General features: G+C 47.4%; 1 protein-coding gene and 1 long non-coding RNA gene across 2 annotated transcripts in view; one reads left to right on the forward strand and one right to left on the reverse strand.

The window, feature by feature from the left end:
- LOC132709254 (uncharacterized) overlaps positions 1 to 26,765 on the reverse strand; it is a 79,797-nt gene that overhangs the window by 47,475 nt on the left and 5,557 nt on the right. The window contains exon 2 of the long non-coding RNA XR_009620288.2: positions 2,219 to 2,569. This is a non-coding gene — a long non-coding RNA (uncharacterized LOC132709254). The remainder of the gene's footprint in view (positions 1 to 2,218; positions 2,570 to 26,765) is intronic.
- The window catches only part of PIK3CD (phosphatidylinositol-4,5-bisphosphate 3-kinase catalytic subunit delta), a 40,410-nt gene that overhangs the window by 8,191 nt on the left and 5,454 nt on the right, over positions 1 to 26,765 (forward strand). The window contains exons 3-20 of the mRNA XM_034438874.3: positions 102 to 330; positions 2,311 to 2,543; positions 3,830 to 4,009; positions 5,255 to 5,404; positions 6,687 to 6,776; positions 8,625 to 8,846; positions 11,347 to 11,443; positions 12,386 to 12,516; positions 13,952 to 14,011; positions 15,357 to 15,524; positions 16,249 to 16,370; positions 18,341 to 18,484; positions 19,128 to 19,227; positions 20,601 to 20,779; positions 22,059 to 22,168; positions 22,909 to 22,987; positions 24,151 to 24,318; positions 25,972 to 26,095. Coding sequence (XP_034294765.2) covers positions 102 to 330; positions 2,311 to 2,543; positions 3,830 to 4,009; positions 5,255 to 5,404; positions 6,687 to 6,776; positions 8,625 to 8,846; positions 11,347 to 11,443; positions 12,386 to 12,516; positions 13,952 to 14,011; positions 15,357 to 15,524; positions 16,249 to 16,370; positions 18,341 to 18,484; positions 19,128 to 19,227; positions 20,601 to 20,779; positions 22,059 to 22,168; positions 22,909 to 22,987; positions 24,151 to 24,318; positions 25,972 to 26,095 — 2,586 coding nt within the window. The remainder of the gene's footprint in view (positions 1 to 101; positions 331 to 2,310; positions 2,544 to 3,829; positions 4,010 to 5,254; positions 5,405 to 6,686; positions 6,777 to 8,624; positions 8,847 to 11,346; positions 11,444 to 12,385; positions 12,517 to 13,951; positions 14,012 to 15,356; positions 15,525 to 16,248; positions 16,371 to 18,340; positions 18,485 to 19,127; positions 19,228 to 20,600; positions 20,780 to 22,058; positions 22,169 to 22,908; positions 22,988 to 24,150; positions 24,319 to 25,971; positions 26,096 to 26,765) is intronic.

Raw genomic sequence — 26,765 nt, forward strand, 5'->3', positions numbered from 1 at the left:
TGAGGACCCAGATTTTTTTGGGGGGGACAAACCGCTTAGAGAGGGGTTGTAAAAGCATTGTGAAGCGGTATATCAGCACTAAGGGCTCTATTTTCTTCCAGGTGGTCTGGCACCAGGCCCAGTATGAGCCCTTCTTCCAGATGCTCAGCACCCCGGATTCCTACGTCTTCACCTGCATCAACCAAGCTGCCGAGTTGCAGGAGCTGGAGGACGAGCAGAGACGGCTCTGTGACGTCCAGCCTTTCCTACCGGTTTTACGCTTGGTGGCCCGCGAGGGGGACCGGGCGAAGAAACTGCTCAATTCCCAGATCAGCCTCCTGATTGGCAAAGGTGGGCGGAAGGGCGCCTAAATGGCCTGCACTGCAGGGCTGCGGGAGGGAATAAAAGTATTGCTTCCCGTTATTCAGGAAGTGCCCCTTGGCAGAGGATGTCCGGCGTCCTGCTTAATTGTTTGTTCATCCTTCGTGGAAGCCCCTTAATTGATTGAAAGCTTATCTATCGATGTCTCTGAAAGAGAGGCCCCCCCCCTGCTCTTTTTCAGGGCTGGGTTTTTAAGTCCTTGTTTTGATTGATTAATGTATATTCGAAGTACCGACAAAAGAGAATATAGTGGTAGCTCAGGGTTGAACTATGGAGGGGGGGTCCCTGGTGCTCTCTCAGCTTGGTGGTTTTCTTGGAGACGTTTCATGACCCATTTAGGTAACATCATCAGAGCTAGGAGGAGGAGGATCGTGGGGTTCTTAGTGCTCGCTGAGCTTGGTGGCTTTCTTGGAGACGTTTCATGACCCATTTAGGTAACATCATCAGGGCAAACCCACTTCCTTCTAGCACTGATGATGTTACCTAGCTGGGTAATAAAATGTCTGAAAGAAAAACAAGCCAGCTCAGAGAGCACCATGGACGCCTCATGTCAACCCTGAGCTACAAATTTCTTTCCTTCCTTCCTTCCTTCCTTCCTTCCTTCCTTCCTTCCTTCCTTCCTTCCCCCATCCCTCCTTCCTTCCTTCTTCCTTCCTTCTTTCTTTCCTTCCTTCCTTCTTTCTTTCTTTCTTTCTTTCCTTCCTTCTTCCATCCCTCCTTCCTTCCTTCCTTCTTTCTCTTTCTTTCTCTTCCTTCCTTTCTTTCTTTCTTTCTTTCCTTCCTTCCTCCATCCCTCCTTCTTTCTTTCTTTCTTTCTTTCCTTCCTTCTTTCTCTTTCCTTCCTTCCTTCCCTCCTTCCTTCTCTTTCTCTTTTTTTCTTTCTTTCCTTCCTTCCTTCCTTCCTTCCTTCCTTCCTTCTCTTTCTCTTTTTTCTTTCTTTCCTTCCTTCCTTCCTTCCCTAGTTTGGGTAATGAAACATCTGCAAGAAAAACCACTATAGTTCAGAGAGCACCAAGGACCCCATAATTCTCCTCCTCCTCCTCTCTGCAAACCCCACTCCCTTCTAGCACTGATGATGTTACTTAGCTGGGCTTTGAAACGTCTGGAAAGAAAACCACCAAGCTCGGAGAGCACCAGGGACCCCGCAGTATAATAGGAGAAGACAGACAGTATTATTGACAATTGTAGCCCATAATGATCAATCATGAAAGCGGCTGAAAAAAACTAAAATCTCTCAGGTCATCTAACGAAACCTTTCCTGCCAACTGAAATGGACCAACCAAGACAGCAGGAGTCAGATTTCCTTGCAGCTTTCTAGAAAGGTTTGACCTGTTTCAGGGATGGCTAACCTTTTTGCCGTCGCGTGTCCAAAGCGGGGGAGAGTGCGGGGGGTTGATCGTGCGCATGCCCACACCCATAATTCAATGTGCCCCGCCCCCTGTGCATGCACGCGCCCCCCCTGCTTTTGGCCCGTGGTGGGCCTGGTAGGCCTGTTTTTTGCCCTCCCCAAGCTCCAGAGGCTTTCTAGGAGCCTGGGGAGGACTAAAACTGCCTTCCCCAACCCCCTGGAAGCCAGAAACGCCCGTTTCCCAATTTCCGGTGGGCCCGTAAGGCTCAAAAATCAACTGGCTGGCATACACATTCATGCTGGAGCTAAGCTAGGGTAACGCTCACGTGCCCACAGATATGGCTCCACATGCCACCTGTGGCACGCGTGCCATAGGTTCGCCATCACGGACCTATTTCCTAAGATTTGTAGTTCAAATCCTATCTCGTGCACGACTTCTGGCCCAGGGAATCCTCCGTGCTTTCATGAGGACTATAAACTTAGGGCCGTGAAGGGATACCAAAGGCCTACCTTGTCGAGGGAGAAGATCCGGCGCGGTAGGTAGACAGACCAACTTCTCCCTGCCATTTTTTTTTAGAAGGTCGTCCTGTTTCTCTCTTCAGGTTTGCACGAGTTTGACTCCTTGGCTGATCCCGAGGTGGACGACTTCCGGGTTCAAATGCAAGAGTACTGCGAGGAGAAAGCGGCTCAGCGCCAGCAGCTCAGCTGGAAGGACTGGATGGAGTACAGCTTCCCAGTTCAACTGGAGCCCTCCCTGAGCGGGCTCGGGAGGAGACAAACTCTGCCCATGGCTGGGAAGACCGTTTTTGTCAACGTCAAATTTCAATCCGGAGGGGTAAAATCCGCACGCTTCCTGAATCTCTGTAGAGAAAGAGAATGGAGAATGTTTAGTGTGTGGAAAAAGTCCAAAGACGTGTGTGTGTGTGTGTGTGTGTGTGTCCGAGATCTTGGGCAGCCAAAGGGAGAAACTGGGAATGCTCTTGCTTATGTGTAAATCTCAAATGGTTTTCTTTCTTTCTTTCTTTCTTTCTTTCTTTCTTTCTTTCTTTCTTTCTTTCTTTCTTTCTTTCCTTCCTTCCTTCCTTTTCTTTTTTCTTCTTTCCTTCCTCTTCTCCCTCTCCTTCCTTTTTTTCCTTCCTTCCTTCCTCCCTTCCTCCCTCCCTATCTCTTCCCTTCCCTTCCCTTTCCTTCCTTCAATGTTTCTTTTTTTCTTTCCCTACACCTTCCCTTCCCTCTTTCTCCTTTCCTTTCCTTCCCTTCCTTTCCCTTCCCTTTCCTTCCCCATTCCTTCCCTTCTCTCCCTTTCCTTCCCTTCTCTCCTTTTCCTTCCCTTCCCTTCCCTTCCCTTCCCTTTCCCTTTCCCTATTCCTTCCCTTCCCTTCCCTTCCCTCCCTTCCCTTCCCTTTTTCATATTTCTTAACCTCCCATCTTCCTCAAATCCTGGCTTGTTTTGCAAAGACCTGATCAGGGGAATCACGTGGGCTGAACCCGAGCAAAATACAGGTGGCCTTCAACCTTACAACCACAATTGAGCCCAACGTTCATGTTGCTAAACGAGACATTTGTTAAGTGAGTTTTGCCCCCCCCCCCATTTTACCAGCTTCCTTGCCACAGCTGGGAAAGTGTCTCACAGCAGTTATGAAATCAGTCCCACGGTTCTTAAGTGAATCTGGCTTCCCCCATTGACTTGGCTTGTCAGGAGGTCGCAAAAGGACACTACGACCGTCATAAATACGAACCAGTCACCAAGTGTTTGAATTTTGATCACACGACCGTGGGGGAATTAGCTACAGCGGTCGTTAAGCGTGACAAACAGTCGTCAGTCGCTTTTTTTCCCTTGCTGTTGTAACTTCGAACGGTCACTAAACGAATGGTTGTAAGTTGGGAACGACCTGTACCAATGAGGAAGCAGCAGATTTTATTTTATTTTTTTGAAAATAATTTTTATTTATTTTATTTTCTTTATTTTCTTTATTCTATTTATTTTCTTTATTCTATTTATTCTATTTATTTTATTTATTCTATTTATTTTATTTATTCTATTTATTTTATTTTATTTATTTTATGTATTTTATTTATTTTATGTATTTTATTTATTTTAATTTTTTCCTGGATTGGCAGGAGAGTTTCACCTTCCAGGTTTCCCTGAAGGAGTTCCCCATCACCCTGATGAGCTACGCTGTCAAAAAGCAAGCCACCATTTTCCGCCACCAAAGAGTAAACCCCGTGGACGAGTACACCTTGCAGGTGAACGGGAAATACGAATACATCTACGGGGAGCATCCCCTTTATCAGTTCCAGGTATGTCTTTTCCCTTCCCTTTGCTAAGCGAACACAACCATTTTGGAGGTAGGGCGATATAATAATAATAATACAGTGGTTGTTTTTTTTTTTTTCCAAAGTCGGCCATTTTAAGAAGATGGGCGGACTTCAACTCCCAGAATTCCCTAGGCAGCAAAGCAAAGCAAAGCTGGTTGCTGGGGACTTCTGGGAATTGAAGTCTTTTTTCCCCCCTCTTCTTAAAATGGCCGACTTTGAGAAATACTGCTTCAGATAATCGGGGTGTCCATATGCAGTCTGGCCTCGGATGCAGCTTAGACTCGACACTTTGGAGCCCCAAACAGGCATGCTAGTCCTCATGAATCCCAAGGGATTTTCAAGGCAACCACGCAGGGATGAGGAAGAAACTAAAACGACTACCTAAACCTGTTCACCTTTGGAAGTCGCGCCTCAGTCTGTTAAATAGCTCGTGCGGGCATAAATTGGACGAAGGTTGCGTTTTAACTGAACGCTTTATTTAACTACAACAGACATTGGAACCGCGAACTGAACTGAGGGAAAACAGACAGCCTCATAGAAAAACACTTCGCTTGTCAGAGCATAACCAATCAGGAACCCCGGATACTCCCGCTTAAAGGAGGCCACGCCTCTAAACCAATCCCAGAGTGGCGTCCCCGGTTGCCGGGGCCTCCAAACACAACACAGTCCTTTTTCGCTATTTATGCAGGGGTGGGATTCAGTCGGTTCGGATGTTAATTTTAATCCGGTTTGCCAAACCGGTAGTGGCAAGGACCCGCCCACCCCTCTCCTCCCAGGAGTCTCCAAGCGGCCTGTTTTGGATGCCAGGCTCTGGGAGGGCGAAAAACAAGCCTACCGGAAGTCTGGAAACGTGCCCGTTTCTGGTCTCCTGAGCCCGAGGAGGCCATTTTCACCCTCCTGGAGGCTCAAGGAAAGCCTCCGGAGCCTGGGGAGAGCAAAAATGCCCTCCCCCCCACACCGTGGTGCAGGAGGCCGAGTAGGCCACACCCACCCAGCAACCGGGCAACGAACCGGTTGTTAAAATTTTTCAATCCCACCCCTTTATTTATGTGCCCCCTTTCCTTCACAGGCACTAGAACCTTGAATTTGGTTTTAAACTTGTCCAAGTTTTTAGGACTCTGTTTCCGGGATTTGAGCCTTGTTTCATTTTATTCCCAATTTCACTGATTGGGTTAGCGTTTGAAGTTTTTGGTTGAGGCGTTAATGGGATCTGTTCTTTCCCCTCAGTACATCCGCGAATGCCTCCAGCGGCGTTTCGTCCCCCACCTCATTATGGTCCACAGATCCTCTCTTTTGAGTTTGCGGGAAGAACAGAGCAACGGGCTGGGGCATCCCCCCAAAACAGCCCCCAAACTGTCTCCGAGCCCTAAGCAGAAGGTAACCGGTATAATGTTTTTTTTTCATTCACTGTTGCATAAAAACAAATTATTTTTCAAATTCAGAAAAGAAGGAGTGGGGGAGAGGGATGGGATACATGATAGCAGTGTTCTGTATTGGAGGGGGGGCTGACCCATAGAGAAGGGGGTCCACCTATTTTCCAAAGCACCAGAAGGCAGGACAAGAAACAACAGATGGAAACTAACCAAGGAGAGAAGCAACTTGGAATTAAGGAGAAATTTCCTAACAGGGAAGACAATTAACCAGCGGAACGACTTGCCACCAGAAGTTGTAGGTACTCCATCACTGGAGGTTTTGAAGAAAAGACCGGACGGCCACTTGTCTGAAATGATGTTGCAATGTTTTTTTAAAAAAATTCTGTTTGGAAATGAAGCAGTTCCCTGGGAGGCTGGTGCAGAGTCCTTTGGTTGAAGTTATGGCAGGGGTGAAATGCTCCTGGTTTAAACCGGATTGGCCAATCCGGTAGCGATTGTGGCAGGTGGTACGGAGAACCAGTAGCGATGGCGGCGCGAGGCTCCGCCCATCCACCCGGGTGTCGTCACTTCCTGGTTTTAACCAGAAAGTAATGTGTTTTTACCCTTTGCGCACGCGCAGAGGGTCTGCGAGTCTTCCGAAACAGTAAGGAAGGTAAGTAGATTTCACCCCTGAGTTATGGGGTCTGGCCTCTGCCCCCCCCCACTTCATCCTCAGTGCTTCTTTCTTCAAATCCCAACCTTTGTGCGATGCGTCCTACCTCGCAGGGGTGTTCAGGAGACAGGAAGGACGATTTTAATTCAAGGCTGGCTTTTAAAACTTTCGCCAATCCATCTTTGCAGGGGAAGTTTAAATAGTTATACCGGGGGCTAGCTATATACCTTTTGGGGGCCAGAAAACGGCAAAATTAGCCATGAAGAGCCTTGGTGGCGCAGCAGACTAAAGTGCTGTTAAATAGCACCAGCTGCCTGCAATTATTGCAAGTTCGAATCTCACCAGGCTCAAGGTTGACTCAGCCTTCCATCCTTCCGAGGTAGGTCAAATGAGGACCAGGATTGTGGGGGCAATAAACTGACTTTGTATAAAAAAGAACAGCGCTTTTTGGGGGGGGGGCAAAAGCCCTACTAAGCAGGTCTATACAAAAGTATGAAGGCTATTGCTTAATGCATTGTAAGCCGCCCTGATTCTCCGGAGGAGGGCGGCATGTAAATTGAACCAATAAATTGAACCAATAATAATAATGAAATCCAATTTCTTTTTCTCTTTTCTCCTTGTTCCTGTGTTTTAGCTGACCTGCGTATCTTTGTGGTCCCTGGAGCAGCCGTATTCTATTGAACTCTTGCACTGCAGCAAAGTGAATGCCGACGAAGGAATGAAAGTAAGTCGCTTTAAACCAAATATATATATATATATATATATTTCTCTCTCTCCTCTTCTTCTTTCGGCTAGACGCTCTGCGGCTTTCCACCTTCCCACTCAAGATTTGTTTACGACTCGCATTGAACCAAACCTGCGATCTTTAAAATCTCATGCAACCGGTTATTGTTTTTTTTTTTTTTTCCTTTTTCTTTCTAAAACTCTTTCATTCAATTCTATCATTCGGCGGTCGAAAACCTTCTCACTGCAGGAAGTGAAGGCGGTGGCAAGCGCTGATTAGCCAGAAATGAACTTCTTAGAAATTGTTTATGGTGTGTGCGTGCTATTTTTTTTTTTAAAAAAAAAGTTTTCCTTCCTTTCCCCTTACGCTAAAATGCAGCTTTTTGCAAGTAATTTTTTTTTTTTTTTTTTAAAGGTGACTTTATAGTTCTGGGAAAAAAGATTTTTTTTTCCTGTTTTTTGTTAAATGGAGAAATTAGAGGGTAGAAAGGAAATAAGGAACCGCAAGGGTTTGGGTTTTTTTTTAATTGCTTCTATTTTTTTTGCAGAGCGTACTTTTAAAATGTTATTTCCTTCCTGAATTTAGTGCAAATTTCCAAATAGCGTCGATCAATTTGGAGTGTGGTGCTTCAGGTTTCTTATGTAGAGCCCTCCTTGCAAATGGACTGGGGTTATTATAGGATATTTATAATATAATATAATTTATAATATAATTATAGGATATTTATAATATAATTATAAGATAAGACAAGACATTATCCTAATAGCAGTGAGGACATTAAAACAAGTATATTGTCGTTTCTGATCTCTTTAAAAAAAACAAAAACCATTAGGGAAGTCAGAGAGCCAATTTGGTCTAAGGCAGCAGGGTAGAAAGTGAGACATCACGAGTTCAAGTCCTGACTTAGCCAGGAAAGCCAGGTGGGTGACTTTGGGCCAGTCATTCTCTCTCAGGCTAATCCACCTCACAAGGTTGTTGTTGGGGGGGGCTGAAAAGCAGGAGAAGGAAGGAGTATAGTGTCCGTTCGCCTCCCTGAGTTATCTGTAAAAGCAATAAAAGGCGGGATATAAATAAATAATTCAATACAGAGGATCCTCGACTTACGGCCAATGTTTCTGCTCTGAGTGAAACGGTTGTTAAGTGAGTTAAGTGAAGTTTTTACTTCTCTTCCTTGCTGCCGTTGTTAAGCGAGTCACTGCAGCTGTTAATAGCAATAGCACTTCGACTTATATACCGCTTTATAGTGCTTTATTTACAGCGTTCTCTGAGCGGTCAGCATATTGCTCCCCAAACAATTTGGGTCCTCATTTTACCCACCTCGGAAGGAAGGCTGAGTCAACCTTCCTTGCCACCGTTGTTAACTGAGTCACTGCAGCCGTTAATTAATTTTACAGGGTGGTTATGTGAATCGGACTTTGCTTGTCAGAAAGTCGCCCAAGGGGAATCACACAACCCCCGGAGACGCTGCATCCGTCGTAAATATGAGTCCGTTGCCAAGCGGACAGATTTTGATCTCGTGACGGTGGGGACCCTGCAACGGTCATATAAGTATGAACAAATGGAACTTTTTTTCAGTGCCGTCAGTAAGATGTTGTTAAATGGTCCGTCAGTAAGCTGTTGTTAAATCGAGGGCTATCTGTAATAGCTAGCATGTTTGTCTGAGGGTTTTTCCATCCTGCAGCCATGAGGACTAGAAACCTGACACGAGAGTTTTGCAAACGGACATCCTTGCCTTGGCCCACTGATTTGAGACTTCCTGCTTTCCATCCGTAGTTGGGGCCGCTGTTCATTTGGGACTGAAAGGGTGGATGACTTTGCTCCCTTGTCCGTCTATCTCCTTTGTTTCAGTTGGTCGTGCAAGCCGGGCTCTACCACGGTCACGAAATGCTCTGCAAAATGATGACCAGCACCGAAGCCAACGTTTGCTCCGAGCCCGCGTGGGATCAGACCTTAAAATTTGACATTCACGTCTGCGACTTGCCCCGCATGGCACGGCTCTGCCTGGCCCTCTACTCGGTGGTGGAAAAAGCCAAAAAAGCCAGGTCCACCAAGAAGAAATCCAAAAAAGCGGTAAGTCCTTTGCCGTATCAGCACCATCTGTTGTGGCCCGCCAGCGGCCAGCGGAACTGGTAGCAGATTCAGACAGTGAGGAGGTTGGGGAGGAACATGGGACAGTCCTGGAGTCTGGGGAAGGCTCTGATGAGGGCTCTGCGTCAGAGGCAGAGAGAGGGCCAGGGACGTATGCCAGTTATCAGCTACCTTCAGAGTCGGACATCAGTGGGGCAGAAGAACAGTTGAAGCCTGTTCCCAGTGTGTGCATGCATAGAATTGCCGGACGAAGGGAGCAGCTAAAGAACAAGGGTCGACTAGGGAGTAAAGCCACCGGTGGACAATGAATGGCCCCTTCCAGAGGGAATAAAAGAGGAGCGAAAGGGGAAAAGGACGGTTGCACAGGGGAACGATGGCAGATATGGGATCTTAACAATAACCAGAAAGAGAAGCCAAGCACCTCGTGCAAAACGACGAGTTTTCTCTCGCACACCCGTCTGCAAAAGAATAAGGCCACTTGGAAGGGTGTCCAAACCAGCATTGACGGGTTGAAACGTTCGTCTCACAAACCCTGAATTGGGGATGTGGGAAAGAGGGGGGGGGAAAGAAAAAAAAAGAAAGAGCATTAACCCGCATGTGCCTGCTTATTCTTCCAGAGGCCGCCTTCTCTTTGACATCTGTACAAAAACGGCTGCTTTCTGAGAAAGTCCCCGTTTCTTTCCAGATGTTAAAAAGAAGATTTCGTTTCAGCCACGGGAGGGGATGTGTTTTCTCGGTTGTGGAAACACGAGAAAGTGCCAACAGACACAGGCGGTGCAGCTGCCAAAGGCAGCTGGGGGGGGCGGGCAGCGGAGGGAGGGGAAACGAAAGGCGTTGGGACTTCCTAGAACCGAGCCCCCCCCCTTCCCGGCGATGGCCGCGCGTTTTGGTGTCCTTTGCTGAGTCACGCAGCCTCTGTGTTTTCCCCATTTCCCCCAAATTTGCCGAGTCATCTGCTTTTTGGAGTCCATCCATTGAATTACTCATCGCGCTCTCTCTCTCTGCTTAGTCGCCCGTTTTTTGCTGCCCTCATTCAGTTTGGCTAGTTGAAGAGGAGGGAGGAAGGAGAAGGAGGAGAGTAGAATAGAATAGAATAACAGAGTTGGAGGAAGGGACCTTGGAGGTCATCTAGCCCAACCCCCTGCTCAATCAGGAGATCCTATACCATTTCTGAGAAAATGGCTGTCCGGTCTCTTTTGGAAAGTTTCCAGTGATGAAGCTCCCATAATTTCTGAAGGCAACTTCTGTTCCATTGGATTGTTCTCACCGTCAGGAAATTCCTCCTTATTTCCAGGTTGAATCTCTCCTTGACCAGTTTCCATCCATTATTATTCCTTGTCTGGCCTTCGGGTACTTTGGAAAATAGGTTGACCCCCCTCCTCTCTGTGGCAGCCCCTCAAATATTTGAACACTGCTATCATGTCTTCTCTGGGCCTTCTCTTCAACTCTAATATATAGAATATAAATAATATTTATATTATTTATGTAGCAATAGCAACAACAAAACAATAACAACAACAACAACAGTAGTAGTAGTAGTAGTAGTATTTTAAGAATTTTAAGAAGATACTTGGTTGATCCCTAGGACGCTGGCAAGCAACCCGTATCAACCATCAGCGCCAGTCAATGGTATTTGTGATGCATTTTTAAATGTTCAGTTGACTGAGTTTCTTTTTTTTTTTAATTTTTAAAAACAAACTTTATTAAACTTAAAAAGATAAAATACAGTATATACAGAATACGTTTATATTAATCCAAACAACATTACTTACTCACAGCAAAAGGTAGAAAAAGAAAACAAAACAAAATTAAAAAGAAAAAGAGGAAAAGAGAAAAAAAAAACAAAAACAAAAAACAAAATATAGAAAGTGACTTTGTCGCTTTATCACATCCTTTATCTTGTTGAAGGTGCCTGTTTGTTACTTTTGTTGCCTTACCTAATTTTACATTTACTCTTCTTTCTTTTGATTTATCCAATCGTACCATCTATTCCACGCCGCGTAGTATTTTGAGTCGACCTTATCTTTTAACTCAAATGTTAATTTATCCATTTCAGTTGACTGAGTTTCATGTTTAATGAATAAAAGAGATAATAATAATATTAATATAGAAGGAAAAAAGGAAGTGAAGGCACTTTTCTTAGCTTCTTGGCCAGCCACCTTTAAAAAAGGAAAAGCGTGGAAGCACCCCAAAAACAGTCCTTTGTACCTGGTCTTGTTTACACTGCAAAGGGTTTGGGGGTTGTTTTTTTTTGATCCTCGTTGAACCGGATTAACCGTCGCCTCTCAAGCAGGATACCACAAGCAGGAGGCAGGCAGTGGAGCGAAAAGGCGGACCAAATTTGGCTTTGAAAAAAATGAACATTTTTTTTTTTAAGGTCTGCCACGGCTTGTCTTCAGGGCATCCTGTTCTTGGCAGTCCTGTTATCACTACATGTCCCATCATCCCTGCCATCGTCTTTCTTCTTTCCTCTCTTCTCTAGGACTGCCCGCTCGCTTGGGTGAACGTGATGCTCTTTGACTACCAAGACCAGCTGAAAACCGGAGAGTGCGTCTTACCCATGTGGTCGGCCTTCCCAGGTGGGATAAATCCTTCTCTTTTCCCAGGGAGAACAGGAAAGGGCGTCCAGTTGGATGAGTCTGCTCCAGGGGTGCAAATTTATTTATCTTCCCTACCGGTTCGCAAATGTATGCGCGCTCGCACATCGTCTGTGCACGCACAAGGCCTTCTGCGCATGATCAGAGCCTCAAAAACATGGAAAAATGGGACATCTTCCACGCGGGTGGTCGGGGCATCCTGCAGTTGCCTCTACCGGTTCGCTCAAACCGGATAGAACCAGCTGAATGCCATAACTGGTCTGCTCCTTTCATTTCTTTATTATTATTTAAACCCATCGGGTTTCTGCTGAACCAAAAAGCCTAAAAAAACCCCAACAAGAAGCAAGTTTTAAAGATCGAATCACAGAATTGCAAAATTAACAGAGTTGGAAGGGACCTGGGAGATCCTCTAGTCTAACCCCCCCTCTCAAGCAGGAAAACCCTAGACCCATGATGGCGAACCTATGGCACGCGTGCCACCTGTGGCACGCGGAGCCATATCTGTGGTCACACGAGCGTTGCCCTAGCTCAGCTCCAGCGTGCATGCGTGCACTAGCCAGCTGATTTTCGGGTCTTCTGGGCCCACCGGAAGTCAGGAAAAGGGCCATTTCCAGCCTCCGGGGGTTGGGGAAGGCAGTTTTTGCCCTCCCCAGGCTCCAAGAAAGCCTCTGGAGCCTGGGGAAGGTGAAAAACGGGCCTTCCGGTCCCACCGTGGCCTATTTTTACTCCCAGGGGGTGTGCAGGAGGCCGAGTGCTGCCTGTCACACCCCCTGGCCACGCCCACCCAGCCGGTCACTAGGTCAGAGAACCGGTTGTTAAGTTATTTCAATCCCACCACTAGTTACAGCACCCCGTAAACCTAACCCAGCGAGGCTCTGCGTTCGAATGGAGCCATTTGGCAGCTTCAGCCCTTTTGCCTTCCAGACGAGAAAGGGGAATTGTTAAACCCAACGGGCACCATCCAGACGAATCCCAACACAGACAGCGCTGCCACGCTATTCATTCGCTTCCCTGGCATTTCGTTGTATCCGATCTACTACCCTTCCATGAGACAGGTGAGCACCGTGCACGTCTGTGTGTGTTCCCTGTTGCCTGTTTTGTGTTCTGGGTAACGGGAGCAAATGGGTCCCTTCGCTGGGACGATTTGCCTTGCTTCTCTTGGTCTTCGTGGGTTGAGGTTGTGCCCTGTTGTGGCTCCGTTACCTGAGCCTGTGTCATCGGCAGGAGAGGACTCCGAGAGTGAAGGAGAGGAGTTGGCAAGGCCTCCCTCTCCAGAACCCTCCTCTCTGGCAATGCCTTCGGTGTCCGCCAAAGGGCAAGAGATAGGGCCGGGGCCAAGCACGTCCACGCAGCCACAGGTGGACAGTGATGAGGGAAATGAGTCTTGGCTGGATCCTCGGCAGCGTCGCAGAGATAAGCGCGCGCAACAGAAGGCATGCCAGAGATTAAGCTGAGTCATTGGACCACACCCCACAGGGTATAAAAGGGGGTGAGGTGGCCATTCAGACTCTGTGACGGACAAAACTAACTACTATCGAGTCACATTGCATCTTTGGAAACAACATTATCGGCCTTGGATTTATTTTACGAACTGGACAATTCTTGACTGTGTGTATTTTGTTTATTGAGTAAAGTTCTTGGCAAGAAACTACTGGGTTGCTGCCAAGCTTCTTATCGGAAGAATTGGTTGTCTGCCAGTTTATTTAACCCCCGGCTGTCTGTTTGTGTGCGTGTGTGAGACGGGGACAGAACATGCCCAAAGGCAGACAGGGAGGGGGACTCAGAACCAGATTTGAATCTTCTGGTTCCCAAACTAACAAGATCTCAGGGGGTGGCAGTGGTGGGCTGCTGCCAGCTTGGACGTTGGACATTGGGATTCAGCGCGAAAAATGGCAACAGGGAATGCCTCCAAACGATGGGAAAACCAGGGGTGGGCTGCTGGGGGTTTGCAGAAGTTCAGGAGAACCTCTAGCTAAGATTCTGGGCAGTTCGGAGAGCCCCCAAATCCCACTCCTGGCTGGCCTTGCCCACCTGCCCCGCCCCTCACAGGTGTCCCCACGCAGCCTGTTTTGGATACAGGTACGTGTAGGACATGCACAGAGGCTTGGGGAGGGCGAAAAACGCGCCTACCGGAAGTTCGGCAAGGCCAGAAACAGGCCCATTTCCAGCCTCCAGAGGGCCTCCGGAGCCTGGGGAGGCCATTTTCACCCTCCCGGAGGCTCAAGAAAAGCCTCTGGAGCCCAGGGAGGGCAAAAACACGCCACCGCCCCCTCGCTGTGGTACAGGAGGCCGACTAGGCCACGCCCACCATGGCCACGCCCACCCAGCTACGCGGCAGAGAACCTGTTGCTAAAATTTTTGAAGCCCACCTCTGAGGTAAACAAAGACCAGCTGATAACGGAAGCCATTTTCTCTTGAGGTCCATCTTTCTTGGAGGACAAATATTATTCAAATACCACTTTTGTGTGTTGGTGTGTTTTATTGTTTCAGATCTTAGAAAAGGGGCAAAACGGCCATGGTGCCTGCGGTACCGGAGAGGATCCAGAAGAGGTCAGCACCAAACAAATTCTTTTTTTTTTTTTTTTTTAAGTCTGGCAGATGTTTTGAGCGGTATCTGGGGGGTGGGCATGCAGAAATTCTGCTTAAAATGGGAATTGGGAGTGCAAGGGAGATAAAGCTAGTCCTCGATGTACAGCCCGTCCATTTAGCGACTGCTCAGAGTTAAAACAACGTTGGAAAAAAGAGGCTTGCAACCGATCCTTAGCGACCGTTGCAACATCTGATAAAAATTGGGTTGCCTTGGGTGTATTTGGAATGTTTGCAGCATCCCAGGGTCATGTGGAGACCTACCCAATACGGAAACGTATTGACGGAAAGCTGGAATTCACTTTACGACGGAGTGATTTGCTTAACAACGGTGATTTGCTTAGCCGCCCGTGGCAGAATAAACGGCTGTAAAAGCAGGCGCCACTCCCTTCTTGACAACTGCCTTGCTCAGCCTTGAAAATTCTTGTCCCAAGTTGTGATTGTAAGTTAAAAACAGGCACACTGAGACTATATCTCCTGAACAAAACTCCGCATTGGCGACAGGAAGGGCATCTGGCCAGTAAACACTCAGCTCCATTCAGTTGCCCAGACTCCACCCCGCTAAGGGATTATGGGGTCATTAGATGATGATGATGATGATGAGAGAGGGAGCTCCTTTCTTCTGCCTTTAAACGTTTCCCAGAAATGAGTCAAGCTCAACATGAAACATAGACCTGGAAGGGACCTTGGAGGTCCGCTAGTCCGACCCCCTGCTCAAACAGGAGACCTTCAAAAGAGACAAGCGTGCCCTCTTAAAAGCAGGGACCGGATCTTGAATATTTCAACCTTCCAAGGCCACTCTTCAAAGACTTTTTTTCTCTCCTTATTTAAATCCAACAACAGGATGAAAAGTAAAGCAATTAATTTTTTTTTAAAAAAAGTTGTAGGAATTGGCTTGCTGGCTAGGGAATTCTGGGAGTTGAAGTCCATATGTCTTCCAAGTTGCTAAGGTCAAAAAACACTTCTTTACCATAGAAAAGATCCTTCCTACTCAACATGTCTGGGCTTTCGTGAGATTTTTCTGTATTTCCTTTTCCTCTCCTAAACTAAATGACCATGTAAATCTCACTGCTTTTGGCTTTGGTCTTGCAGGGGATGATGGGCTTCCCCTTTTGGGCCCCTTTTTTCTATCCCCGAAGAATTTGCACAGACACACACACAGCCCCTATTTTTTCCCCCTGCAAAAAAAGCCCCGCAAAGACAGCTTTTCTAGTGTTCCTATAAATATATTTTACTTCTTCCTTTTCTAGTGGGGGAAATTGTTAGCTTTCTCTCTTGCTCTTGACTGCCATCTTGTGGTTCCGTCTAGAAACAGCAGCTGAAGGAGATTCTGGAGCGTAGATCTTGCATCGAACTTTACGAACACGAGAAGGATTTGGTGTGGAAAATGAGATACCAGATTCAGGATCAGTATCCGGGAGCATTGGCCAAACTCCTTATGGTAACCAAGTGGAATAAACACGAGGATGTTGCCCAGGTGAGAATTTTAGTTAAGATCTACCGGGGATAAAATATTTATCCGGGGATGACAGGCGATTAAATCCTAACTTAGAAACTCATCTAGAAAGCTGCCCCAAAGACACTGGGCTTGTCGATCAGAAAGGTCGGCAGTTCGGCGGTTCGAATCCCTAGTACAGGTCTCCTGTGTGAGAAGGGGGTTGGACTAAATGACCTCCAAAAGTCCCTTCCCAATCTGTTACTGTTAAAAAAAAGTTAGTGTGCTGTGTTTAGGAAAAAAACTGGATTGTTAACTGCCGTTATTCAAATCAAATCAAGTTTATTACGGTCAAAAGACCAGAGACCAGAACAAATAGAAACACTCAATGGATATCCATATAAAAGATAAAATCTGTATTAAAATCACAATTTGGTATCCAGTCTGTCAGTCACACACGGTCTAACTATAAAGTAGTGGCCAAAATTGTGGAAACCTTTTGGGAAAAGTGTATTTTTGAGGTTTGACGGTTAATAACACCACTTTTTTTGGGGGGGGGGGAGTTTCAAGATAATCCTATTCCATTGCTGGAATGGCCTGGGAATAGCTCAGACCTTAACCCAGTTAAGAATAAATCAAGCTTCCTTATTTAGGGGTAGTATATCAGGGCAGCGATACCTTCAGTGCTTTTCTGACGGAAACTGGAGACTAAAAGATGATGAAAGTCTTGGCCCGATCCAGAGCTGATCCTATGCTTGTCTTGCAGATGATATTTTTGCTGCAATCCTGGCCGGAGCTTCCCGTTCTCAACGCCTTGGAGCTTTTAGATTTTAATTTCCCTGACCCTTACGTGAGCCGCTTCACTGTCAACTCCCTGAAAAAGCTGACGTGAGTTAAAATTCATACATATATATACTCACTGCAGCAAGAATAGCTTACGCCCAATATTGGAAAGGAAAGGACACACCACCAAAGGAAGATATTATTCCGAAGGTTCTAAAATGTGCCGAAACGAACAAATTAACGTTAGAATTAAATGAGAAAGAAGTCTCAGAATATTATACGGTGTGGGATGATTGGTATAGGTGGATTGATAATAGAATAAAGAATAGATGAAAGTTAATATAAATCTTAAGATGCATATGTAAATTACGTTATATTACATTGAAAAGTAAAAGAAGAATCAATCTAACCTGTGTAGAAAAATAACACTGTTTGACTGATTGTACTGTATTGTATTATAATAAATTTCAATTAAAAAGAAGAAGAACTCGCCAACTCACTAAAATTCATCTCCCAAAGAAGGGGAAAAAAGGGGGGATGAAGTGAGGAAGAGAGAAAGAAAAGGAGAGGGCTGTTTTGAAAAGGAAGTAATACAATTAATACAATATTTCATGAGAAAGGCGGGGCTTCATGAATCAAAAGTTGGAATTAAGATTGGCGGGAAAAATATCAACAACCTCAGCTATGCCGATGATACCACTCTAATGGCAGAAAGCGAAGAGGAACCAAAGAGCCTCTTGATGCGGGTGAAGAAGGGAGAGAGCAAAAGTTGGCTTGAAACTCAACGTTAAGAAAACTAAGATCATGGCATCCGGCCCTCTCCATTCCTGGCAAATAGATGGGGAAGAAACGAAGGTAGTGACAGATTTTGTTTTCCTGGGCTCCAAGATCACCGCAGATGGGGACTACAGCCAAGAAATTAAAGGATGCTTGCTCCTGGGGAGGAAAGCTATGACAAATCTAGACAGCGTACTAAAAAGCAGAGACATCAACAAAAGTGCGTATGGTCAAGGCGATGGTTTTCCCAGTTGCAATGGATGGCTGTGAAAGTTGGACCATAAGGAAGGCTGAGGGCCAAAGAATGGAGGCCTTTGAACTCTGGTGCTGGAGAAGACTCCTGCGAGTCCCTTGGACTGCAAGGCCATCCAACCGGTCAGTCCTAGAGGAGATCAACCCTGACTGCTCTTTAGAAGGCCAGATCCTGAGGATTAAACTCAAATCCTTTGGCCACCTAATGAGAAGGAAGGACTCCCTGGAGAAGAGCCGAATGCTGGGAACGATGGAGAGCAAAAAGAAGAACGGGACGGCAGAGAACGAAGTGGCTGGATGGAGTCACTGAAGCAGTCGGCGTGAGCTTAAATGGACTCCGGAGGATGATAGAGGACAGGAAGCCCTGGAGGAACATTGTCCATGGGGTCGCGATGGGTCGGACACGACTTCACGACTAACGACAACAACAATACAATTTTCGGTTTTATTTTAAAAAGTGAGACAAACTTCAACCCAGGGGGGCGTTTCTCAACCTGGGCGATTTTAAGATGGGTGGGTTTCAACTCCCAGAATTCCCCGCAGCCAGCCAGTGAATTCTGGGAGTTGGGTAGACTTCAACTACCCAGGTTAAAATTGCCAAGATTGAAAAAAAATATCGATCCGAGGTATGTTGGCGTCATCTTTTGGTGTTGAGAAAAACATGGCAAAAGATACGTGACCAAAAGACAGGGGGAGATGAAATTGACTATGCGAATTGGGGGGAAAGGGGGAGATTAGGGTTGCTGAATCCTCCTCCCCTGAAAGTGGCACTCCTCAGGCGGATTGGACTACAAGTCTCATCATCCCTGTCCCCAAGATGGGAGTCAAATCAATCCTCCAAAGAGAGAGATCTATTTCAGCTGCTTAACCTGGTTATTTTAAAGATCTGACGGCTTCCTTCCCTCAACGGGCCAAGATGGGTTAGTTTAAACCTAGATCGTGGTTAGTTTAAACTCAGGATAATTCCCTCGGGATTAAACGTGTTGTCTGAATGGTTATGCAACCAATGGGGCCATTGATTAACCTTCTTGTTCTTCCTTCCTCAGGGATGCCGAATTGTTCCAGTATCTTCTACAGCTGGTTCAGGTTTTGAAATACCAGTCCTACTTAGATTGTGAATTAACCAAATTCCTTTTGGGCAGGGCCTTATCTAACCGGAAGATCGGCCATTTCCTTTTCTGGCATCTCAGGTGAGAGAAGAGGTTATGGGAGAAGCAAGGCGGTTTATGATCCGTTCTCTGGGATTGGAAATTTTGAGGAAAGGATGACAGACAGCCCCCCTCCATCCATCCCCAGCCCTTTGCTTATATTCATTTCTTAGCAAGCAGCTGAGATTTGGAGATAGGCTGCCGTGGAACATGGAGGCTTAGTTAATGGAGAATAACTAGACGGTGTTGTTTTCTCTGTGTCATATATATGGGTCTATACACAATTTTGTATTTATTTATTTTGCCATGTTTACGTAGTGTAGATTGGAGGTGGTGACTCTTTGAGAGCTGCATGCAACGAAACTTCATTTTAATGTATGCCGATTAGTGTACATTCAAAGTGACAATAAAATTATTCTAAGTCTTAATTTGTCAAGCCCCCAGAGAAATCGGAAGATTCAAATGAGTATAAAGATTTATTGCAAAGCTTAAGCTATCTACGAGAATCTGAACTACCAACAGTCAAAGGAAATGAGCGGGAGATAAGAATAGAAGAAATTCAATGAGTCACTGCTGCCCAGAGGTTGTGGCGATATATTGTAACTTCCCCGTGATTAAAATTCTGTCTTTTTTTTTTTTTTCTTGCTTGGGTTCCATGTCTCCTTCAACGTTTAACTGTGGTTAGATCGGAAATGCACTTCCCTTCGCTTGCCTTAAGGTTTGGCCTGATTCTCGAGGCCTATTGCCGGGGAAACGCTCACCACATCAAAGCTCTGATGAAGCAGGTAAGTGTTGTGGCCCGGACAGCGGCCAGCAGAGCTGGCAGTAGAGTCGGACAGTGAGGAGGTTGGGGAGGAACTTGGGCCAGTCCTGGGGGCTGGGGAAAGGGCTCTGCGTCGGAGGCAGAGAAGGAGGTAGACAGCAGCGAGGCAGAGGAATAGTTGGAGCCTGTTCCCAGTGTGTGCATATGCAGAGCTGTGGGAAGACAAGAACAACTCAGAAAGCAGGGTAGACTCGGGAGTAAAAGCCACACCTTGGAGGTGATTGGCCCCTCCCATAGGAAACAAAAGAGGAGCGAACGGGGGGGGGGGGGGCTTTCGCAGGAAACAATTCGTTCGTTCCGTGACTCTGAGAGACTCTGTGCCAAGTTTGGCCTTGTGCTGCGGTTGGAAACAAGTTACGTGGCAGCTTGCCAAAAGAGATAAGGTTTGTGTTGATAAATATTCCTTTGAAAAACTGGGCAAACTTTGCTGATTGTGAATGAACGTAATTCACAGTCGTGTAAATAAAAGAGGTTTTGCCAGTAATTCCTGCCTCCTGCTTGTTAAGGGAGCCTAGGTCAGAACAGTAAGGAAGTGAGATTGGTTTTGGGAAATGGTGGAGAGAGAGAGAGAAAGGGAGGGAGGGAGGGAGAGAGAGAGAGAGGGAGAGAGGGAGAGAGAGAGACACGCAGACTGGACCACCATCATATAAAAGATATCTTAGTTCACAGGAGGAGGAAGGGCGATGGGAAGGAACCTCCACACTCAGGTTTTCAGTCTGGGACAGGAGGCAAGCAGAGTGGTTCTGGTTAAATAGGCTCAATCTGAACCATTCGGTGATTGCTGTCGAAGGCTGCGTGTATCCTTCACAAATGCCTTGTAACACCCCGTGCACACATATCTCACATATTGTGAGAGCCGGATACATAGCCATTGACCCAGAATTGTCATACCAGTTGGGTTGATATCAGCAAAGACGAAAAAAAAGAGGACAAGACCAAACAATATGAGTCCATATGCCAACTCAAGTGGCACCTGAGAACTTCCGAGAACTTGTGCGTCTTGATCACATTTGGCCAAAGAAAGTATTCGGTTATGATTTCCAACCTCAAGAGGATCGTCAATCAGTGTCTTAGCGAGTCCCTTGTGGGATCCATTTGATCTAACATTTCTGCCTTCTCTCCGGATTCAACTCAAGTGGCACCCGAGACCTTTCTGCACCACAGACAAATTCCTTGTGTGTCTAATCACATTTGGCCAAATAATAACAGAAGTATTCTGTTATGATTTCCAACCTCAAGAGGATTGTCTTAGCGAGCACCGGGTGGGATCCATTTGCTCTAACCCACCGGGTGGGATCCATTTGATCTAACTTTTTGTCTGTCTCCAAATTCAAGAGCGAAGCCCTCAACAAGCTGAAGGCTCTGAATGACCTCATCAAGGTCAGCGCTCAGAAAAACACCAAGCCTCAAACCAAGGAATTCATGCATACTTGTATGCGCCAAGAAACCTATCTAGAGGCCCTCTCCAATCTCCAGTCCCCTCTGGATCCCCGAATCTTCCTGGCAAAAGTCAGGTAAGGGGGCTGAAGCGAGTGGGGCAGGTGGATGGGTGGTGGACACGGTTTCAGGATGGGACTGAAAATTAATAAGGACGCGTCGGAAGGCCAGCTGGGTTAAATGATAGAATTAACGTCGGTTGAGAGTCGTGATTCAGGGCAGCCGCTAAAAGTGATGGGTATTGTAGTGGTGGGATTAAGTTGGGGTGAATGAGGGAAGAGGGAGAAATAGCTCGTCATCCATCCATCCATCCATCCAGTGGTGAAATTCAACTTTTTTTTACTACCAGTTCTATGGGCGTGGCTTTGTGGGCATGGCAGGGGAAGGATATTGCAAAATCTTCATTCCCACCCCACTCTTGGGGAAGAGTACTGCAAAATCCCCATTCCCTCCCCATTCCTTGGGGGAAGGATACTGCAAAATCCCTATTCCCTCCCCCACTCCAGGGGAAGGATACTGCAGAATCCCCATTCCCTCTCCCACTCCAGGGAAAGGATACCGCAAAATCCCCATTCCTATCCCACTCTGGGGCCAGTCAGAGGTGGCATTTGCCGGTTCGCCGAACTACTCAAAATTTCCGCTACCGGTTCTCCAGAACCTGTAGAACCTGCTGAATAGCACCCCTGCATCCATCCATCCATCTGAGTTTATAGAACTACCGTGTTTCCCCGAAAATAAGACCTCCCCAAAAAATAAACCCTCCCCGAAAATATTTAACCGCATACGCAGCCAGTCCCCGCCATTTCATCTGGTTAGGGTTAGGGAGACAGAGCTGGAAATCAGATAAGACGGCAAGAGGAGCCCCGTCTTGCTCCACACGCCCCAAAATAATAAGACCTCCCCGAAAATAAGGCCAAGCGCTTATTTCGGGGTTCAAAAAATATAAGACGGGGTCTTATTTTCGGGGAAACACGGTCTCACCTCATAACAGTGGCTGATTAACTCCGTGTTTCTCAACCTATGCAGTCTTAAGAGGGGTGGACTTCAACTCCCAGGATTCCCCAGCCAGAAAAGTTCCAGTAGCATCTGAGAACTTCTGCCCCAGAGACAAATTCCTTGTGCGTCTAATCACACTTGGCCAATGAAGTATTCTGTTGTTATTGCCAACCTCGCTGGGGAATTCTGGGAGTTGAAGTCCACCTTCTCTTAAAATGGCCACGGTCGAGAAATGCTGGTTTTCCTTAAAAGTTAGCATGTGTATGTGTGTGTTTAGGCCAGTTTTCGGAGCGGCAAGGATTTCTCCCCCCCCCCCCGTGTCACACACTCCCCACACTTTTTGTGTGCCCCCCTTTTCAGTGTAGAGCTTTGCACCGTCATGGATTCCAAGATGAAACCGCTGTGGATCATGTTTAACAACGGCGAGGCAGGAGGAAACGGCACAGGATTGATATTCAAAAACGGGGACGGTAAGAGAGCACGTCAAACCCAGTTTTTGGGTTAGCAAGATACTGTGTACACGGGGTCAGGCTAGATGGCCTCACACACCGTTTCCTTCCCCTGGGAAGAGTTCACTGAACTACTTCCACTGCAATGAAGGTTTAAGAGGAAGCCTTTACCTCAGGATGGGCCTTCGGCAGTGGTGGCTTTCACTTACCTTTGCTACCAGTTCGCTCACGCACGCAGAGCATATTTGATGACGTCCGAGCGGGTGGGCGGAGCCTCCCAACGCCGCTACTACGGGTTTGCCTGAACCGGGGCAAACTGGTAGCAATCCACCACTGGCGTTCGGTGTTTTTCTTAAGTTAAAGGGGAGGTGGGCTCGTCTTCTTCCATAAAGACTTCGGCTCCAAGGAGAAACAAAATATTCAAAATATGGGTGAGCCGATGCAGCTGCAGAGGATTTTAAGTCGTGCTAAAAAAAATTCTGCATCCAGGGGTCCTCAAAGCTCTCTGAGCTTGTTTTCCTCCAGACGTTTCATTACCAAACTAGCTAACGTTATCAGAGGCATCTCCGCGTTAGGGGCAGAGTTTTGCATGGTTCCGCCTAGCCAAAGCGTGCCCCCTTGTGGTCCGGCTGAAAAATCCGGGGCGATGGATGGACGTGATTTCATCCCTGTGATTTCTGGTTGGAGAAAGTTGAGGGTTGTAGGAAAGAAAGAAGAGAGAGAAACACGAAGGGCCAAATCAAAATTTCTCCATTTGGCAGATCTTCGCCAAGATATGTTGACCCTCCAAATGATCCAGCTCATGGATATCTTATGGAAGCAAGAAGGTCTCGACTTGAGGTGAGTTGATTTATGGGGAAAACTGCCCCAAAGAACTTAACACTTTGCTTTCTGCAGCTGTATTATAAGCCTGGAAGGGTGCTGATGAACTCTTCTCTCCATCCTGTTTCTTCTACAGCAGGGGTGTCAAACATGAGGCCCATGGGCCGGATCCACCCCGTGGGGTGCTTAGATCTGGCCTACGGGGCCACCCTGGAAACAGCGAAGGACTGGCTCGCGGTGCCTCTGCCAATGAAAATGGAGCTCGAGAGAGCCGCGCATGTCCCTCCCAGACTCCGTTTTTGGCCGCAATGGTCTCCTTCAGCCCTCTGCCAGCAAAAAGAGAGCTTGGGGGGCATGTGTAGGACCTCCCCCTGAACTATGTTTTCGCTGGCAGAGGGCTGCAGGAGGTCGTCGCAACTGAAACCGGAGCTTGGGAGCCCATTTACGCTGGCAGAGGCCCCCGACAGGCGCCTCCCAACAGGAGTGACTGTCAACTCAGAAAGCATCCCTGGCCTGCTCTCGAGTTGCCATAGGCCAGGAGGGATGGAAAACCGGCAAAACTGCACAGCAGCCAAAAACAAATGCACATTCCATGCTTATCTCTCTCAAGGCTGTATCCCTGGGTTACCTACAGCAGCAAGGGGAGTGACTTCTACAACCTGCGAAATTGCTCTGTTGGCGAATGTGATTGATGACACACTCTGGGGGGACGGGGGGGGGGGAAACAGGGTCATAATTGGAGTGTGAATTACGTAGGATCAGAGCTGGCCTCACTTGGGAACCTGCCGACATGACGCTCCTAATAAATAACTGGATTTCTTTTGAAACTTGGCTCGAGACTTACGATTTAATTAGGGTATCTGCCAGAACCCTGCCAGTGAAATCAAGCTGGCCATGCCCACCCTGGCCCCCCAAGATCAAACACAATCCTACCCTCAATGAAATCAAGTTTGACACCCCTGTTCTAACAATCTTATCTTCCATCCGTTAATTCCCACCAACTCCGATGTAGGCTTCCCTTTTCCGCTCTTCGATCTGATCCTTCTTCCAAAGCTTGCATGCTTGAGTTTGATCTCAACTTTGGGCTTGGTGGAGGTGTCGGTACCCCTCCTGACATCTCACGTTTCACCCCACCGGGGCAGGATCTGATGATTCCTCTCTCTCTCTCTCTTCCTCTGAAGGATGACCCCTTACGGCTGCCTTTCCACAGGAGACAAGATGGGGCTGATCGAAGTGGTGAGGAATTCCGACACCATCGCCAACATTCAACTCAACAAGAGCAACATGGCGGCCACGGCCGCTTTCAACAAGGACGCCCTCCTCAATTGGCTGAAATCCAAAAATCCCGGGTATGTCCTAAGGCAGTCATGGCTAACCTTTTTGTCGTCGCGTGCCGAAAGTGCACGGATACGTTTGTGATAGCGCACGTATGCCTGCACTCATAATGTAACGCGCGCACGACCCCCCCATGCTCCAACCCCTGCGCGTGACCCTCCATGCTTCCCCCCACCCTGTTTTGGGCCTAGCACCCCTCCCTGCAGCCTCTTGAAAACAAAAACGGGCCGCAGGAAGGATCCCTCCTAGGGCCCATTTTTTGTCCCAGGAGGGTGCAGGGAAGCCTGCTAGGCTCAAAATGGACCACGGGGGGGACGCACCTCCCCCCCACCCGCAAGCGCAGTAGAGACCCGAAAATCAGCTGGCTGGCAGGAGACGCACATGCATGAGGGGTGGAGCTGAGCTGGGTGATGGCTCGCGTGCCCGCAGAGGTCTCTGTATGCCACAGGTTCACCATCATGGTTCTAAGGAAGCCCCCATGCCTTCCAGATTGGCTGGGACTACAACTCCCAGAAATCTCAGCTAACATGGCCGATGTTGTGATGGTGATTCAGATCTTGAATGAAGAGGCCCAGAATAAAAACTGGTCCTAAAAGCCTAAACAAACTCAGGCTTGAAAAGACTATGAAGATGAGACTTGCATGGATGAAGGTTTACTCAGAAAAAGGGTCCTGTCCATTGGCCATTGTCTACTCAACTCATTTAGCTGGAAGGAGCAAGGGGTAGAACCTATGGATAGATCTTGTTCCATGAGAAGACACATGGAATACAAACAAGTTTCTGATCGGCTGGTCTCAAACACCCAGTTCTTCAATAACTCTTAAGTAGATCTTCTCATGATGCTTCTGAGGCCTTCTGCTGTGGCCCGCCAGCGGAGCTGGTGTCAGACTCAGACAGTGAGGAGGTTGGGGAGGAACATGGGCCAGTCCTGGAGTCTGGGGAAGGCTCTGATGAGGGCTCTGCGTCGGAGGCAGAAAGGGGGCCAGGGCCGTCTGATAGTTGTCAGCTGCCTTCGGAGTCAAGACATCAGTGAGGCAGAAGAACAGCTGGAGCCTGTTCCCAGTATGTGCATGCGCAGAGTTGCCAGACAAAGGGAACAGCTAAAGAACAAGGGTCGACTCAGGAGTAAAGCCACAGGTGGACGATGAATGGCCCCTCCCAGAGAGAATAAAAGAGGAGCGAAAGGGGAGGGGAGTTTGCAGGAGACAATTAGTTCGCTTAATTGATTCGTGACTCTCTGAGAATCCTTGCCAAGTTTTGAAGATATGGGCCTGGCAGCTCTCCAAGCCAGATAAGGTCTGTGATTGTAAAATTCTCCCTTGAAAGGCTTTGCTGGATGTGAATGAGAGGAATTCACAGTAACTTAATAAAAAGGGTTTTTTTTTTGTCGGGACAAGGAGTCTGCTTCATCCTCTTGGGAAGCCTAGCTCAGAACACCTTCAGATACTTAACTGGATGAAACGTCTTTCTTAAAAATTGCAAGAATCGAGGACAGCGGAGCTTAAAATGAATTCAAGGGAGGAAGAGAACATCTTTGGGGGGGGGATAGGAATTCGATCTTGGCTTTTTTTTGTTTTGAAAGGGCACCACCAGGTGAGTTTTTATGCTGCCTTGCAAGGGGCAGGTCGACGTTTCCCTTCAACAGCCTGTTCTCCTCTCTTGTGTAGGGATGCTCTGGAACGAGCCATTGAGGAATTCACACTTTCATGTGCTGGATATTGTGTGGCTACGTATGTGTTGGGGATCGGGGACCGTCACAGCGACAACATCATGGTGCGAGAGAATGGCCAGGTATTTTGGGATTATGATAGCAATAGCGTTTAAGATTTATATACCGCTTTACAGTGCTTTACAGAACTCTTTAAACTCAGCAATTTATAGAGCCGGCATATTGGCCCCAACAATTTGGGTCCTCGTTTTATCCATCTAGGGATGCGGTGGCTCAGTGGCTAAGATGCTGAGCTTGTCGATCGAAAGGTCGGCAGTTCAGCGGTTCGAATCCCTAGCGCCGTGTCACGGGGTGAGCTCCCGTGACTTGTCCCAGCTTCTGCCAACCTAGCAGTTCGAAAGCACGTAAAAAAAGACAAGTAGAAAAAATAGGGACCACCTTTGGTGGGAAGGTAACAGCGTTCCGTACGCCTTTGGCGTTGAGTCATGCCGGCCACATGACCACGGGGATGTCTTCAGACAGCTGGCTCTTCGGCTTTGAAATGGAGATGAGCACTGCTCCCTAGAGTCGGGAACGACTAGCACATATGTGCGAGGGGAACCTTTACCTTTACCCACCTCGGAAGGATGGAAGGCTGAGTCAACCTTGAGCCTGGCCAGATTCGAACTGCCAAATTGCAGGCAGTCAGCAGAAGTAGCCTGCAGTACTGCACTCTAACCACTGCGCCACCGCAGCTCATAGCCGACTTTCCTTGTTCATTCCCATTTTATTCCATAATAATAAAATTAGATT

Source organism: Pantherophis guttatus, chromosome 15 (genome assembly GCF_059756535.1).
Source record: "Pantherophis guttatus breed Tessera chromosome 15, ASM5975653v1, whole genome shotgun sequence".
In the NCBI taxonomy this organism is placed as follows: domain Eukaryota; kingdom Metazoa; phylum Chordata; class Lepidosauria; order Squamata; family Colubridae; genus Pantherophis; species Pantherophis guttatus.